We start from the raw sequence: 15,744 nt of genomic DNA, 5'->3' as shown, positions 1-15,744 counted from the left end.
GACGCTAATCTTCCAGATATTTTTTTCTAGTTTTAACCATGTGAAGCTGACAATTGAGCGGCCCGACCAAGCAAGGTAGCAGAGGCAGAACGTCCAAAATGATAACCCGGTGTGGGCATTTATTAAAATCATGTGCACATAGTTCAGAGCCTCAAACTTCGTGAACAGATCCTCTAACTGGTGGTACATCCTTTCCCACAACCCCTGCAGGTGGTGCAGGTGGGGATCTTCTCGGCTCAGATCGCCGTCGTCCACCAGACCGCCAAACTGTTTGAAACGCTACTTCATCAACAGCCTGGCCTACAACTGTACGTATTCTGTCTCTCATCTCTTCCGGGATGGACTCGTCTTCCACTTTAGGCTCCCAGACGACACACAGAGCTGACAGTGCGCCTGTCTCTTTTGACATTTCCGATCTGAAGTATGAGACGTCATGCTTTGTTTCCAGGAGGCTGCATGGAGTCGGAGGGGCCATTGTAGGGGAGGTATGAGGAGGATTTTATTTTATTTTGACATGAGATCTTCATATCGTCCTAGTTTTGTATTTAGTTTCTAGATTTGTAAACAAATCCAGAACCTTTGAAATACGTTACCACTTCACAGCACGGTGCATCATAGACAGGGGTGCACATAACCTTTTTGCCCTGGCTCTCAAAGGAGCACCTGGAGATGTTGCTTGGTCCTCATCCTTAAAATGAAATAAACTGTAACTTTTGAGGGGGTCTTGACTTTATTTGCCAGACAAACGGCACTGAACACACGTGCAGAGGTGAACACAGAACACACATGCAGAGGTGAACACAAGACAACATTAGCATGACCAGTAATCCTACAAGCTGTCATCACTACCCTCCTCCTGACTGTTCTCCTCACTGTCTTCCTCTCTGTCAGACATGGTAACTGATGATGTAGGCCTACTACTTTCTCTCTGGTTGAGTCTGCGATTAGCTGCTTGCATCCACAAGTCAACAGCTGGTTTTGGGTCGAAAGTCTCTGTTGTCATTTTAGACCAGTGGATGTAATCAAATAAGTATGTGAACATAACCAATAAGTATGCAGTATCATAACTACATATTTTATGTTTATAAAAAAACAAACCGTTTGAAAATTGGTTGAAAATGGAGCAAGCTATGGTTATTTAAATAGTAAACCATAATGTTATGAATGAGAGCACTACCTGTAGCAAGATGGCGGCCATGTGGCAACGTCAGTCTCCATTGGCCAGCAGCGCGGGTGAGTCATCTAGTGTTTATATCATAGACTGTGTATATAAAGGTTTATATATATCTATGGAAGCCGTCAGTCCATAGTGACGAAGTTACCTTCGTCACAAACCAATTAAGCGTTTGGTTTATAAGACAAATTGTGGATAACGTCCATCCAAGTTGTTAAAAGCCCAAGGTGGCTTTAACTGTCTTTAGTTGTCTCTGCCAGTTCAAAACCCTACATTTATTTAGTTTGATTGTATATAAAAAAAGCACAACATATCTATATTGGGGAGGTTAAAACGTTATGTTTCTGTCACGTTTGCATACAACAATTCTTTAAGGATTAACCAATCAAACTTAAAGAACTCACTACACCAAATCAATAAGGCTACAAAAAACCCATAATGCATCACTCTCTACAGGTGCCAGAGTCAATCTGGTACTCACTTCATTAGGGAAATAGTAACTGTTGTTGTGCCTGCATAAAGGTCTAGACTTCTGATATGATACGACCCCTACTTTTTCAAATGTAACTTCCTGAAAAGGATCATTTTACTGCCTTTAACTGTATGTATCCATGCAGATAGTTTAGTTTATTTGCTCAGGTTTTCAGAAGTTAGATTTCAGACACCAACCTGATATGAAAGAGTTCAATGGAATGCAGTGTGGCGCTCAAAGCATTGAAACGCTGAAATATTTCATGAAGAAAATTCAACAATCTCACTATTTTCTAAAGGAACTTCTTTCTTATTTTTTAGTTCAAATGAAAACTGTTCACAGCAAGGTATGTGGATGTTTTTATGTATCAAGGACGGGAAGGAGGAGTAGTTTTTGAATGTTTTAAATGTTAAGTGTCATTCGTTTGAGCAACAAGAAATGTATTCACCATCAGGGTTCACCTCCTTCCTTTTCTTAGTTTCTCAGTTTCAAATCAAATTTAACTGAATATCTTCGAGTTTTTGACTGACAAAACATTCATCAGATTGCACTTTCACCCTGCAAATTTCAATATTTCCTGAAATGTTATAGAACAATCTATTATTTGATTAATCTAGTAAATAATGAACACATAAGGAGAATAATATTTTGTTACAGACTTATCTTAGAAAGCTTGGAGAAAGGTTTGTATGGTTGGTATAATGAAGAGTCGGTAGCAGTGGAGTCTCTTTACCAAGCTCTCAGTCGAGTGCAGGATGAATAGAGGGCCGTTTCCGAGCTGTTTCTGTTCTCCTGGCATTGAGCGAGCAGATAATTAGAGTAAAAGCACTAGTTGTAGTCGTTTCTGCAATAATCCCAGGATGTTCATTCTTTCTTTTCTCTCCCTCCTTGTATCTCCTTCTCTCTGGCTTTCTACTGCCTGGATCAGCACTCCTGCTTTGATCTTGCTCTTCACATAACAAGGCCCCAGGGTCTACTGTACAAGACAGTCGAAAAAGTCCAAACTACAGAGTGTGTGTGTCGGTGCATGCACACACGTAATGTGTACGCACGTAAAGTATGTGTTGAATATCTTCTAGCTTGTGTCAGGCACTCACAACATTTTCCCTCAGGGATTAATTCTGCTCAAGGTTTTTTTCCTTTAAACGCTCACTCCACTTTTGTTAGTGGGGGATATTGCCGTCTGTTAGCGATGCTGCCTGGGTGATTATTATAATTTTTCAATTCAGTTCTGTGAATGATTAATTGGCAAGAAAGTGGGATACTCTAAAATGCTATTGCAGATGGTGATACACTTAATGCCCTTAGGTTTCATTAACTCTACAAAAGTAGCCACGATAAAGGTCAGATATTATAATAAAAATAAGTCTTTCTGTATTTTTTGCAACACTATACACAAATATTGTCATAAAGAATTTTAAAGTAAGGAAATGTCCGTTAAAAAAAAAAATGTTTATGACTAATAAGATGCGTAGGAAAAGTGGAAATGTACCAAACAAGAAGAGTGTGTTTTCCAGCATTAAAGCTGTTTCTTGTCAGATTTGTGTTTCTCTTTAAAAAATAACATCATACACCAAATCTTGTTTGCATCTCTCTCTCTCTCTCTCTCTCTCTCTCTCTCTGGTCAGACAGGATGTTTTGAGGAGGAAGACAGCGGGGTCACGGTCTGATTCAGAAAGTATGATAAAGATCAACCATTTCCTTTGCATCGTGTATGTGTATGTGTGTGTGTGTGTGTGTGTGTGTGTGTGTACTGTATATCCGCCTCCATCACAACCACAATGTTTTGTCTTTGTACTGATTTATAAAGCATGACTTATTGAAATATTAATGATAGAATAAAGCTATTATTTACATCCCATAACGCCCGTATGATGATGCCTTAAAAGTGGTGCTGTCTCATCTCAGAGAGTTGTTTTTATATACAGGAAAGCATTAAAAAGTGTTATGAACTATCACAATTAAGAAATGTTCTGTTCAAGCATATATTAGTAGTGACGCAAAAAAAATCTTCCCTTACTTATTGATCTGCTGATTATTTTCTGTAATAGCTTGTGTAACTTGCTAAAGACAGAGATGATGTCTTTAAATGTCTTGTTTAGTCTGACAAACCGTCTAAACCCCAGAGCCATTTAGTTTACCTTTACATAATAATGTATGATGGAGAAGAGCATCAAATAGAAGATTTTGCACAGTTTTAAAGCCATTAATAGCGCTGGTATCTCGGTTAAGTCTGACCCCGGCTTAGGAGATGTTAGGTACTATTAGTTAGTTTCTGCTTGAAAATAATCTTAGCAATAAACTCATTTCCAAAATATCTGCAGTTTGATTTTCTTTCAAGCTGTATTGACTAGTCTGTGAGACTGGACAGACACGTAAGGCCAGGTTTGGGTCAAAGGGTGGGGGAGGTTTTAAGGTCCCAGCCAAAGTGTCTCCTGCAGGAGGTGGTGTGTCGGCACGGAGGGATTCCCGCTCCTCTGATGTCTGGCAGTCGGTATCTGGTTACTCCTGTAGGTCTGCCATGATTACCCTCCACTCACATTCCTCAGCTCTCATTTACTCCAATCCACACAGGAATCTTACAAAGTCTGCACTACACTCAGAACAAATACACACAGACACGCACATAAACACAGGGACCAACAAACCAAACAGATCTCCAGTCAAATGTTAAACCGACTTTTAATTCAAAACATTCATCTCAAATTACCACATTGGTCGCCCCCACTACTTCAAATGTCCTCTTCCTTCTCTCCCTGTCACAAACTCTTTGTCAACGTTAATATGCAACACAACTTTGGACAACTACTTGGACTGTGGCTGAGGTTTGTGTTGCCGCTGTAGTGCTAACCTGGTTGTAAAATGCCAGAAATGCTGTAATCCACATGGAGGCGTTTGTCACCTCGCACCAAACTGTGAGGGGAGCAGCGGTGATGGTGGTTTAGCCCTCGACCTCGTCTGCAACCCTCCTGCTGGAAGGAATGATGTTACAGACGGACGACTGGGCGCCCAATCAGCTGCTCAAATTGACCCATGTTGCAAAGTTCTGCTGTGATACTGCAACGGGACATTATGTACTTTCCCAGAGAGCACCTAATTTATGACATTGGTGTTTGTACACATATCTGAGTGCTCATGTGCGTGAAGAGGAGCAGGGTATCTCTGTTGCATCCTAACTCGTGTGCATACCGTGCCTCGTATTCTGAGAGTCTTGTTGCCTCCACATGCCCCTTCCTTCCTTTTGGAAATGAATTTCCCAATGCTTTATTAAAGTCAGCCCTCCATCAGTGGGCCCGACATCAACACTGTTCCTCTGTGGGGGGGGTTTAGCCTCTGGCAGGAAGGCCCAACAGGACCGAGGACAGTGCAATTCATAATCAAGAGGAAGGCAGGGAAATGGCTCTTTTTGTGTAACGTAATTGAAAATGAAAAGCGAAAGGATATTGTAGTCGTCTCGAGCTTGTCTTACGCTGATATTGCACCTATCAATCATATTTCATAGGTTATGTTCTGTGTGTTCACTGACATTTCTCTTGATTTATCATAGTAATAATCTGCACTCTATACATATATATATAAATAGAAGGGGCATCGGAGAGGGAGCGGTATGTGATGATTTCATTTGATGCGACGTGTCTGGGAAGGTGTTAGGTATAGAATATATGAAAGAATATGGACATCCAAATGTACTATGTTTTATTCAAATGCATCTGAAGACAAAGCTCCTGTCAGAATTGTAATCATTAAAACCTATAGTGGTACAGTGTTATACATTTTCCTTGAGTATTGGTTAACAAAATAATCAACATAAAGATGTATTCTCTTTTATCCATAAGAGAAAAATCCAACGTCTGATAAAACTCAGATTGCCAAATAAATCACAAATTATTGAGCTGGACTGGGTTGTTTACATATTGGGTTATCAGCTCCACAGACTTCAAAGTCAACATTGTGAATGCCGTAGCCGCTTCAATAAACAATGAAATGTAGATATTGCATGAGGAGTCATCCTTGGGGTTATAAATGTGATAAACAGAAAGAGAACCTCTTGTTACTTCCAGCAGAGGCATACAGTATATGCCTCGGTATACTGTAAGTGATGCCTTAATCTTTAGATCAATTATCCACATTAGTGTCGACTAAAAAGCCTCTGAAAGGTGTACATAAGTTGATTAACCAATTGACATACACATTTTTGGATAATCGATTTACACTTTCTTTTCTTTGTTTTTAGTGATAACACTCGAAACATTTATGGGTTATCGCATGAGAGAAATAATTATGATTGGGATTTTTCTATACAAAGATAAAAAGAAATGATTGGCAAATGTATAGATCATAATAGAAATGGTTAGTTCCAACCCTATTGAAAATGACAAGAACACTAGTTTTTTTTCTCAATAGTTTATTGCACTAAAATCACAGTGGTCAAGAAAAAGCTTTGCCACTTCTTATGTTACTCAGTCAAAAGGTTTGTGCCAACAACATCAAAACTGACGTCCTCAAGTCTACATTATTTAACTGAGGGGATTTCTGTCGTTTTGATTATTTGACTCAACCCCCAACAGCTTTGAAGTTTACAAGAGGCTTGTTGTGCTGGCTCCAGTAACTGTACTATGCAGTGGAGTGCTGCAAAACAAACTTTAGGCTTCAAACATTCCTCCGAAATACATTAAAGATGCTGCATCCACGCTTTTCTTTTTGACTTGTGCAGTGGCACAGTAGCAGTTTGCACGGAGATGAATAAACACTGGCATCTTAACTCACCAACTCTAAACACGACTGTAAACAGTGCACAGAGAAGCAGGCGTGTGTGGGACTGATCAAAGCAGCAGATCAATATTTGGCTCAAAATTCATCACACAGGAAATGCTGGAGTTGAAAATACATTTCTATAATGACAACCAGAGAGCTGTGTTCTTGCTGCTGTCAGCTAATAGTGACGACAGTGGATATTACACAACATCCAAATCATTTAATTAACCGCAAAGCTGTTTTCCCTGAGTACCTACACAACTTTGAAATAAGAGGGCCGATTATATGTAGCAAAGATCAAAGAAATACCTATGTAGTGCGTACACATTCAGCCACTGAGTGTGTGTGTGTGTGTGTGTGTGTGTGTGTGTGTGTGTGTGTGTGTGTGTGTGTGTGTGTGTGTGTGTGTGTGTGCGCGCGCGCGTGCATGCGTGTGTGTGTGTGTTATTTTTTCTGTGTTTCATTGATGTTAGAAAAAACATGACTCCAGGCCATGCTGGGGCTAAATAAGCATAAGAATGCCAGAAGTGACTGTCCCCTGCTTCAAACCCCCAACCAACGCATCCAGCCAGTAAATGTGGCTAGACTGTCCCCACCCCACCACCTCCATAACCTCCCTTCCTGGGCCCCAGCCCCCCTCCTGATCAGGGCAGGCAGATAGATAGACAGACTGTCTTATCTCCCCCCCCCCCGGGAAGAGGAAGACTACCCCCGGGAAGAGGAAGAGGGGGATGGGGGGTCTGGCTTTGTGTCTACCGGCACGGACGAGGACTTTGTGTTGCATCCCAACATGCATGCATGCAGACACTTGTGCAGGAATACATGGAAATATATACACATGAGCAGACACACACATATACAGACCATACAATATATAGACACACAGCACGCAAAGGACAAAGCTATGGAGTCTGTTTGATCTGTATATATACACTACATATAGGATGTCTCAAACAATAACGCGGTTTAAGATGACTCACATTCCAGACTATAAGACATTATTCGAACAATCAAGAGGATGTTTACATTAGATTCAATGTCAGATGACATTGTAATTAGAAATAAATTATTCCTGAAGTGAAAAGGTCAGGACACATTCACACACAAAGGGCAGGCCAAAGCAACCCCCCCACCAACCCCACCTAGACAGGCTTGTAAGGCCCCACCTACACACCACATGTTCATCCTACCAACCCCCCAGGTCTGTGCGCGCACACACACACACACACACACACACACAGTTATATAGATCAAAACACACACTGGCAGAGGCTAGCCTGCTACTGCATGGGTGTGTTAAACCACAGACAGACCGCATGTTGGTTTGATTCTTTCTAACAACAGTTCAGCATGCAGAGGCTGATAGCGCTTCATATATTGTGGAATAAGATGGTGGAACAAACGTGGCATTTTTGTCAATATGATAATGTAAAAGCATTAAAAACATGCAGGTTAAATTAAATAAAATAGTCACATGCATGTGTACGTCACACCAGGGCCTTAACATTGCAAAATACCATCTTGGTTTGACCAACTCAGACTGCTGAAGCCTCTGGGTGCATTTTTTATACTCTAAAATGAAATGAAACATTTGGATTTTGTTCTTTTTCCTTTGAATGTGTCAGGAAAGGATGATTTCAAAGTCACTCTACAAAGAGGAATGATCGCAGCATCATATTACTTTTTTTTTTTATTATCCACGGAAATATCACAACATTATCAAAGATAGCCTACTTCTGCAATATAAACACCACGTAAGGACACAACAAGGAAGGAGGAAAAGCAATAATTAGGCTAAAATAGGCCAACTGGCTACAGACAACCACATACAGCCAACAGGTGACTGAACTGCCAATAAATGCAAACTCCAAATGGTGTCTGGGCCGTGCAGACAGCAGACAAACAAAGGACAGTAGGCTACAGTAAACCAAACAACCTCCAACATCGACAGCCACACAGCAAGTAGTTAAATACACACAGTTAAGCATCAGTAAAGCCACCAGCAAGCAAAGACAGACAGACAGGGTGGGGGAGGGTGTATTTTGACTCACCTTACTAGACGCTAATGCCCATTCTGCTGTCTTTCATGGTGGTCAATATCCAGGTGATAGTCGTGTCCCACTGCAACTCTACCGGACGTTAACGTCAAATGTCCCTAAAGGTTAAAACTAGTCTGGTGTGAGGCTGCTGCAACGTTTATTTAACTATTTATTCATTTTTTAACCAATGCAGGCCATCTTCACCTGGCTGCTTCACATGGGTAGAGTGTAATACCTCTGTTTCACCCATGTTTCACCACACACATTAAATAACAAGAGCCAGCCGTTAAGATCCAGAGGGGCACTATTGCACCAATTTGAAGAAACAGATGAAAGGCAGACCAGGAAATAATAAAAGTATGATATGGATATTAAGAATAGTTAGTCTTACTTCATGTGAGAACATTTTTAACGGTGAAATTTTTTTAACGGTGCACAGGAAGGACGTAAGCCAGACATTCCTATATGAACCTCTGCTGTTTATTATAATACTATGTAGGCTATATTACAATATTGGCCTACTTTATTCATGTGCATCACCAACCTTTACTGTGTGCTGCTTATATAATGACACGTGAATCTGATGTAAGACTCATTCACTCAGCAAATATATCTATACATGTATAAATATATGTCATTTGTGCAGCCTTCAGTACAACCTAGAAAGTTGAACTTTGTTGTGTGCCTTGCTGTTCAAATGTATTGTCCTCTTGTAATTGTCTTAGGCCTACGTGGACCCCATGAAGTGTATCTGTTGTATCTGCATCAAGCAATATTTATAATAGTTCAGTGTTAAACCATACTTCTGAAGATAATGGCTGAACATGGATTCATGCAGCAGCATGAATAATGTTTTTAACATTATTCATTTGAAATGGGAGCAGCTTATAAAATGCTCATGTGGTTTTCTTAGAAGCTGCTCAGTAATACAGCTTTAATGTGTAATCGAATGTCTTTGCTGACTAGACAGCTGGTTAAATCTGTAATAGTTTTAATGGAATATTGCCCAGGCAAAAATAGGGTCACCCTGTCTGAGGGAAGTCATGGATATTACCCATTCCCCTCTCTAATACACACACAGACACAAACACAGACACACACACAGACACAGAAACACACACAGACACAGACACACACACAGACACAGACACAAACACAGACACACACACACACACACACACACACACACACACACACACACACACACACACACACACACACACACACACACACACACACACACACACACACACACACACACGTTGTATTAGCAGGGTTAGGGATTATTGTTGCAGGGCAAACAGGCAGCCATGAGTTTAAAGTGCACGATGTCAAGGAACAGGGTCCTACAGTGTGGCACCACCCGCCTGTGGGGTATTCTGATGTTCACGGTACAATTTCCCACTGTTTGTTTAAGTTTTCTTTCATGTTTATATTGTATTTACAATGATACAATTGTGCATTCGCTGAGCACAGTCAATCATAAAACTGGAGGGAAAAAATACAAATATGTGTTCTTGAGCAAGTGTTTATTAACTCAAGAGGCTTTTAATCCTCACAAATCAACTCTGTTGTATTTATCAGCACGGATTTATGTTTATTATTCCAAGTGTGCATTGTCAAATATGTCAACCAATACAATTCAAATATTTATGTATAAACATTTTGCTTTTTTCAGTAACAATTTGGTGATTACTGAATATGCAAGCAATAAACTAAGTGAATTGTGCTTGAAAACATTGATTAGGGTCATGAAAATTGATGTTTTTTTGTAAATTGCTATTAAACTCTTTCATAAGAAGGCTTGAAGGGAAAGGGAGGAAGTACACATCATGCATGCTCCATTTCAGTCCTGCCTCCACAACTGAGTCACTGGAGCTAAATATGTTATTTTGTCTCTCATATTCTAAATAAAATCCCAGGTTTTTCCAAGCGCTGTTGAACAGAGCGGAGGATGGGGTTGGATGGCGTGGAAAGTGGGTCTTGTGAATGTAGGTCTTTGAGACAGTGGGTGTGGGTAAAGCAGGCTTACAGTAGTAATCCTCTTCACAGACACCCATCTGACTAGCAACAGGACGCGGTCCAGACAGACACATGCACGCACACGCACACACACACACACACAGAGAGGTTTTAGAAGGGAATCTATTTAGCTTTGTCTTGTTTTTGGAAACACAATAGGTCATAAATAGGCCATCGTCCCTAATCACATATTCAGGCCATTCATCGGATATCTAAGATGTCTCAATGAAGTTGTAATATTCCACTATAATCTCCAGTACGTGCTCATATCCTCAGGTGTGGCATGGAATAATTTTTGTGGTGACTTTTTATGATACATTCCTTTTGTCTTTATCAGTCATTCAAATAAAGAGGCTCCTTCAGGAAGCTGGACTCTCTGTTGACTTTATTGGTTCCTGAAATGTGTCATTAATACTTCCTGGCTGTGATTTCATTTTTCGGTTAATGACAGAGAGGAAGAGGGACATTCGTCTGAAAATAACTCAGAAAAAACAGACAATTGCAAAAGGCCTAATGAGCCTTTAAGGATAGGGACAGAGAGTTATGACTGTCACTGTCTGACTCATTTTGTCTCACAGGGAAATGCTTTTACAAACCACAACATGGTAACTTCGGTGACACAAATTTAAGCCGATGTTGACTTTGGTATTAATAAAAAATCAATTAGAAGGGCTTTAGGTAAATACTACCATTTCGATTATGCACATAACCAAAAGAAAACATTGACAAATTGAATTAAACTCCCAAAAAAACACTAAAGAAATCCTACGATAAAGAGAATGGACCAGAAATGTTATTTGTGTTTTTTTTTTATTTTGGCATTTCTTTGTTTTGCATTTATATTAAGCAAAGTGCATCTTATTTTCTTTTTCTCATCAACACATTGCACAATACATAAATAATGATGCATATAAAACGTCTTCATATTTACAATTAATAATATATTTATATATAACATAAAATACATTTTTCGCTTCTTATTTTATTTCATTAAATCTTAGTCATTTATTAAACAAAGTCCGTCAGAATCGTATACTTTCTTCTTCTTCTTTTAAAACTTTTTTCACTCAGTTTGAATCTCCGGAACAAAAAAGGAAAAGTTGGTGCAGTCTGTTTGTGAGGGGGGGCAGAAGAGGCGAGGAGGATGAAGAAGAGGAAAGCCGCTGCTATCGGCTGTTGAAGATGACTTCCAGCCAACACGGGCAGCTACTGATGAACTGTCTCGTGTAGCACTGTCCCCAGCCCTTCACAAAGCTTATCTGCACTGTGAAGCCCGTGCGAGGCTGCTGCGTGAACTCGTGGTCGTTCGGCCTCTGCAGGCTGCCGGCTTTGTCATAGTCAAAAGCTTTGATGGAGAAACCGGGGAACACTTTGTGCACCAGCAGCGTGCGCGAGTCCGGGTTGTCCAGTGTGGCCGACTTAATGAAGATGGGGTAGCAGCTGCGGTTGTAGACCCATACCCCGTCCGGCTCACGCGTCAGCTGGATACCATAGCCGATCTTGGACCGCACCATCTGCACTAGCTGGGACTTGTTGTCGGAGCAGAGCTGGCCCAGGCAGAAGCCGTTCCCCTGAGGTAGATCATAGAAGATGTCCAGAGAGGACTCCTGGACAGAGTAGAGGCGCCCGACGCGTGTCTTCTCCTCCCAGTATGCCACCACGCACCAATGGGCCCGATCGCCAGACTCCTGTAACGCCAGGGAATCTGAGGGAAACAGAGAGGGGGGGGGGACATGGTCAGACTTGTGGAAAGCTGAACAGCAAAGACATGATGATACTGGACATTGGAGAAGTAAATAGAATGAGAGGAGAAGGGAAAAGATGCTTTCAAATAAAAGCACAAAGAAATGATCAACAACCTCCTCCTTGTCCCTGTTTGAGAATCAGTAGAGTTTGCTTTAGTTGAGAGCCAAAGCTAAACTCATCCTGAAGCAACTCAGAGACACTGGCAGGCAAGTGTCCACACGCACTACAATATTTGTCTAAGCATTAAATGCTTATCTTCTGTCTGGCTCGCTGTATTGTTGTAGCGTCCCGGCCAACAATGTAGTGACGTTAACCCGCTGTCCTGATAATCTGCAACATGCTTCACTCTGCCGGAGGAAATTATAAGCTAAATCTTGGAATTCATGCTCAAATATATGAGGCCCAGGCAACTGAGCAACAAGAGAGGTGACTTTCATAACACGTAAACCATTACCTGTCTACAGTGAGGCACATGGTGTTTAGCTGACGAGCACGGCAGGCCGCTAACTCTTAAACCCTGGTGTCTGAATCGTTGACAAGCTAGGCCTCTCCAGTCTAAAGTTTCCCCTGAGCGTAAAAGAAGTGTAGCATTGGCTATGCTCCAGTTTCCAAACCCCCCTCCTCCCGCTCACGTCTCCCTTTAGTGTGCCTCCTGCGCCGTCCCTCTCCCCCTTCATATCTCTATTCCACAGAAATCTGGCTCCCAGCTACTCCCAGCTAGAAAAGTGGGAGCCAGTCAGGCGCAAGGGAAATAGAGGGAGACAGAGAGTGTGCAAGAGGAAAGAAAGAAGGGGCGGGGTGGGGAAGAGAAGGAATGCTTTTCACATATTTTGACTGTTACTTTTGCAACTTTGCTTCCTCCCCTGATTTTGTCCCATGTAACTCTATCTATCAACTGCTCAACAATCTCTTATACTTCGCGATTAAAGACACATTTAAGGGTTAAGAAAGCTTGAAGAGGGGAAATATAAGTGAGGACAAAAATTAACAGACTCGCACAGAGCCAGTTCAGTCGCCCCGATCCTTTCCAGCCCCCCCCTTCTCGTTTCATCTGGCGGTGGCTGTGAATGCAACCGGTAATTTGGAAGGTCCCGTCTGAGACAAACTGCAACGTTAATGCGGCAGGATCTCTGCCGGCCTGAGAGGACTCACCGCGGCCTGTCATTAGCCTTCATTAGACACAGGCAGAAGCAGGGAAAAAAAAAAAGGAAGAAAAAGACAACACTGAGAGAAGAGAGACAGAAACAGAGAGGAGGGGAGACAGGGGGGAGGAAAACTGAAAGCATGCCTTCCATAAAACAAGAGGGGTTGTGTTCTTTGAAGTTGGTCAGAGCCGAGCCTCGGGGAGTTTATCGTAAATCCGTCCTCATGGGGTGCAGGGGGAAACTAAGTACCCAGCTATCTACCTTAGACTAAATGGAGGGGGGAAAGCATTTATCTTGAAGATAAGAGACAGAGAGTGTCTTTTGTGTCTCAAATGCTAGGCCAGCTTTGCTCTCGGGTCTGTTCTACATGTACGTACAGGAACACTGCGGATGATAAGGAGAAGGATGCGTTGGACTTTTTTAAACAGCTGACAGAGGGCCTGCTGGTGGAGCTCACCTGTGGGGCCCTGTGTGTGTTTGTTATTGCTGGGAGAGACAGGCCCTGGCGTCAGAGGTCATTAGAGCGGCTGCCTGTCTGAGCCTGTCATTGCAGCCTGAAAACACCCTGCTATTCAGGACTACACAGACTGCCCCGCTTCCCCTCCCTCCCTCGCCTCTTCTCCTCTCCTCTCAGAAACCCTGACTAGTAGCAAGTGAGAATCACAGAGGAGGGAAAAGCGAGGAAAGGATAAAAGCAAAGGGTTGGAGAGAGACAGAAAAATCAACAGAGAGGGGCAGCTAGTAAAGCAAGAAGAATCCCTCTGTAGAAGTTGCTGTACCACGATGTAGAAATAATACATTACAAGTCCTGTCTCGACAGAGACGGATTAAAAAGAATGGTTAAAGTCAAGGTCTGCCTAGATACGCTGACCCTATAGTATTGGTCAACCCACACTGCAACTCTCAAAAGTTTCTTTCTTACACCTTCCCTGAGTAATAAGTGTCTTTCTAAACTCTGTGCCCCTGGTTTGTAATGCAGGCTTTACATTATATATGTTTTAGTCCAAACCATGAATACCAGGATGACTTCACTATGACACCATCAGGAGGTTATTTTCTCTGACTTTGAAACACTTCCTCCATAAGTATAATATTTATCTGTGAAAGGTAGTGGAGTAGAAGAATAAAGCAGCACAGCAACAGTTACATAACAGCCCGACTGAGAGCTAATTCGAGAGCGAGACAAATGACAGTTGTTGTCCAGCTCAAACTATGCCTACAGGTAAACAAAAACCACACTTTTTCTGTTCAGTATCAGCAGAGAGAAAGCCAGACAGACTCCTCCATCTGTGGGGTGCAGCCTCGTGAAGACTATGTTCACAGCTTGTCCTGACAGCAGATGAGCTTACACCTCATGAGTAATGCTGCTGAACACAGAGCCACACACGCACGTATATATATATATATATATATATATATATATATATATATGAAATAACACACACTAATGTGAGCAACCCCGTACAAAAACACCTGGTGTCAAGTGCAAGGCTTGTTTAACCAAATTTTAATTTCTAACACATTGAGTGTGTATGTGTGATATGTCTGCGGGGCATGTTACGGTACGACACTATTTCAGGTGCATTTCACGCAGGCGTGTGTGTGGTCAAAGTGTCTGCCCCAAATCTGTCTGTCCTTGAACCGGTGTGTTTCCAGCCACTGAACACTTATCGAGTGTGTCTGTACATCTGTCTGTGTGTGCTTTCTGGACGTCTGCCTATCGAAGCATTAGTCCGTGTATCTGTCTGCCGCCCCCACCTGCCCGTCTGCTCTGGGCCTTTCAGCCTGTGTGTCTCGGGCTTCTCCTCGCTGGAGATAAGCGGGCTAGCTGGCAGCCTGAGGCCATCTGTCACCCCGGACCTTTCTGCTCTGCTCCAGTCTGCTTCAGTCTCCAGTTGCTGCAAGTCTGTCCCAGTCTGGATTGTCCCATGGGGCCCACACATAAAAAAAGACTTTCTCTGCTGGTCCACTGTGACGCAAGACGAAAGCTAAATGTTCTTAGATCATTGCCCGAATTATACTGGTGTGTGTCATGTAATTATGGATGATAACAATTATAAAAACGCTTTGTTAAATAAAATACTGTTGCCATCATGTAAAGATTGCAAAAAGAAGCTGGTGAGAGCTAATGTGCATGTTGGCCATTAGCAACGCTGTGCAAACAAAAAACGGCATATTGCTCCAGTGATTTCAAGGTATTTACTGGATGATCAGTAGGGATGGAGGGAGGGGGGCACACTGTAAATATATGTGATTAAATAAACCCCCCCTTTCAATGGAAAAATATAGGGAGGGCACCTTTGGCAAATAGACACACTGCTAGCTCCCCTGTGGATTTTAATGGTCCATGTTCTTAAAGAGTGGACGCCACGGTAGCTGAGACAATTGGAC

The 15,744-nt window shown here is 42.0% G+C and overlaps 1 protein-coding gene across 1 annotated transcript in view; it reads right to left on the bottom strand.

Moving 5' to 3' along the window:
• Positions 1 to 11,520: 11,520 nt before the first annotated feature.
• The window catches only part of smad7 (SMAD family member 7), a 16,336-nt gene continuing 12,112 nt past the window's right edge, over positions 11,521 to 15,744 (bottom strand). Inside the window, exon 4 of the mRNA XM_010789208.1 lies at positions 11,521 to 12,167. Within this exon, the coding sequence (XP_010787510.1) occupies positions 11,629 to 12,167 (539 nt within the window). The 3' untranslated portion in view covers positions 11,521 to 11,628. The remainder of the gene's footprint in view (positions 12,168 to 15,744) is intronic.

This window comes from Notothenia coriiceps, unplaced genomic scaffold (genome assembly GCF_000735185.1).
Source record: "Notothenia coriiceps isolate Sejong01 unplaced genomic scaffold, NC01 NC01_scaffold00032679, whole genome shotgun sequence".
In the NCBI taxonomy this organism is placed as follows: Eukaryota; Metazoa; Chordata; class Actinopteri; order Perciformes; family Nototheniidae; genus Notothenia; species Notothenia coriiceps.
The sequence above is the reverse complement of the archived record's forward strand: the minus strand, read 5'-3'. Positions and strand labels throughout refer to the sequence as shown.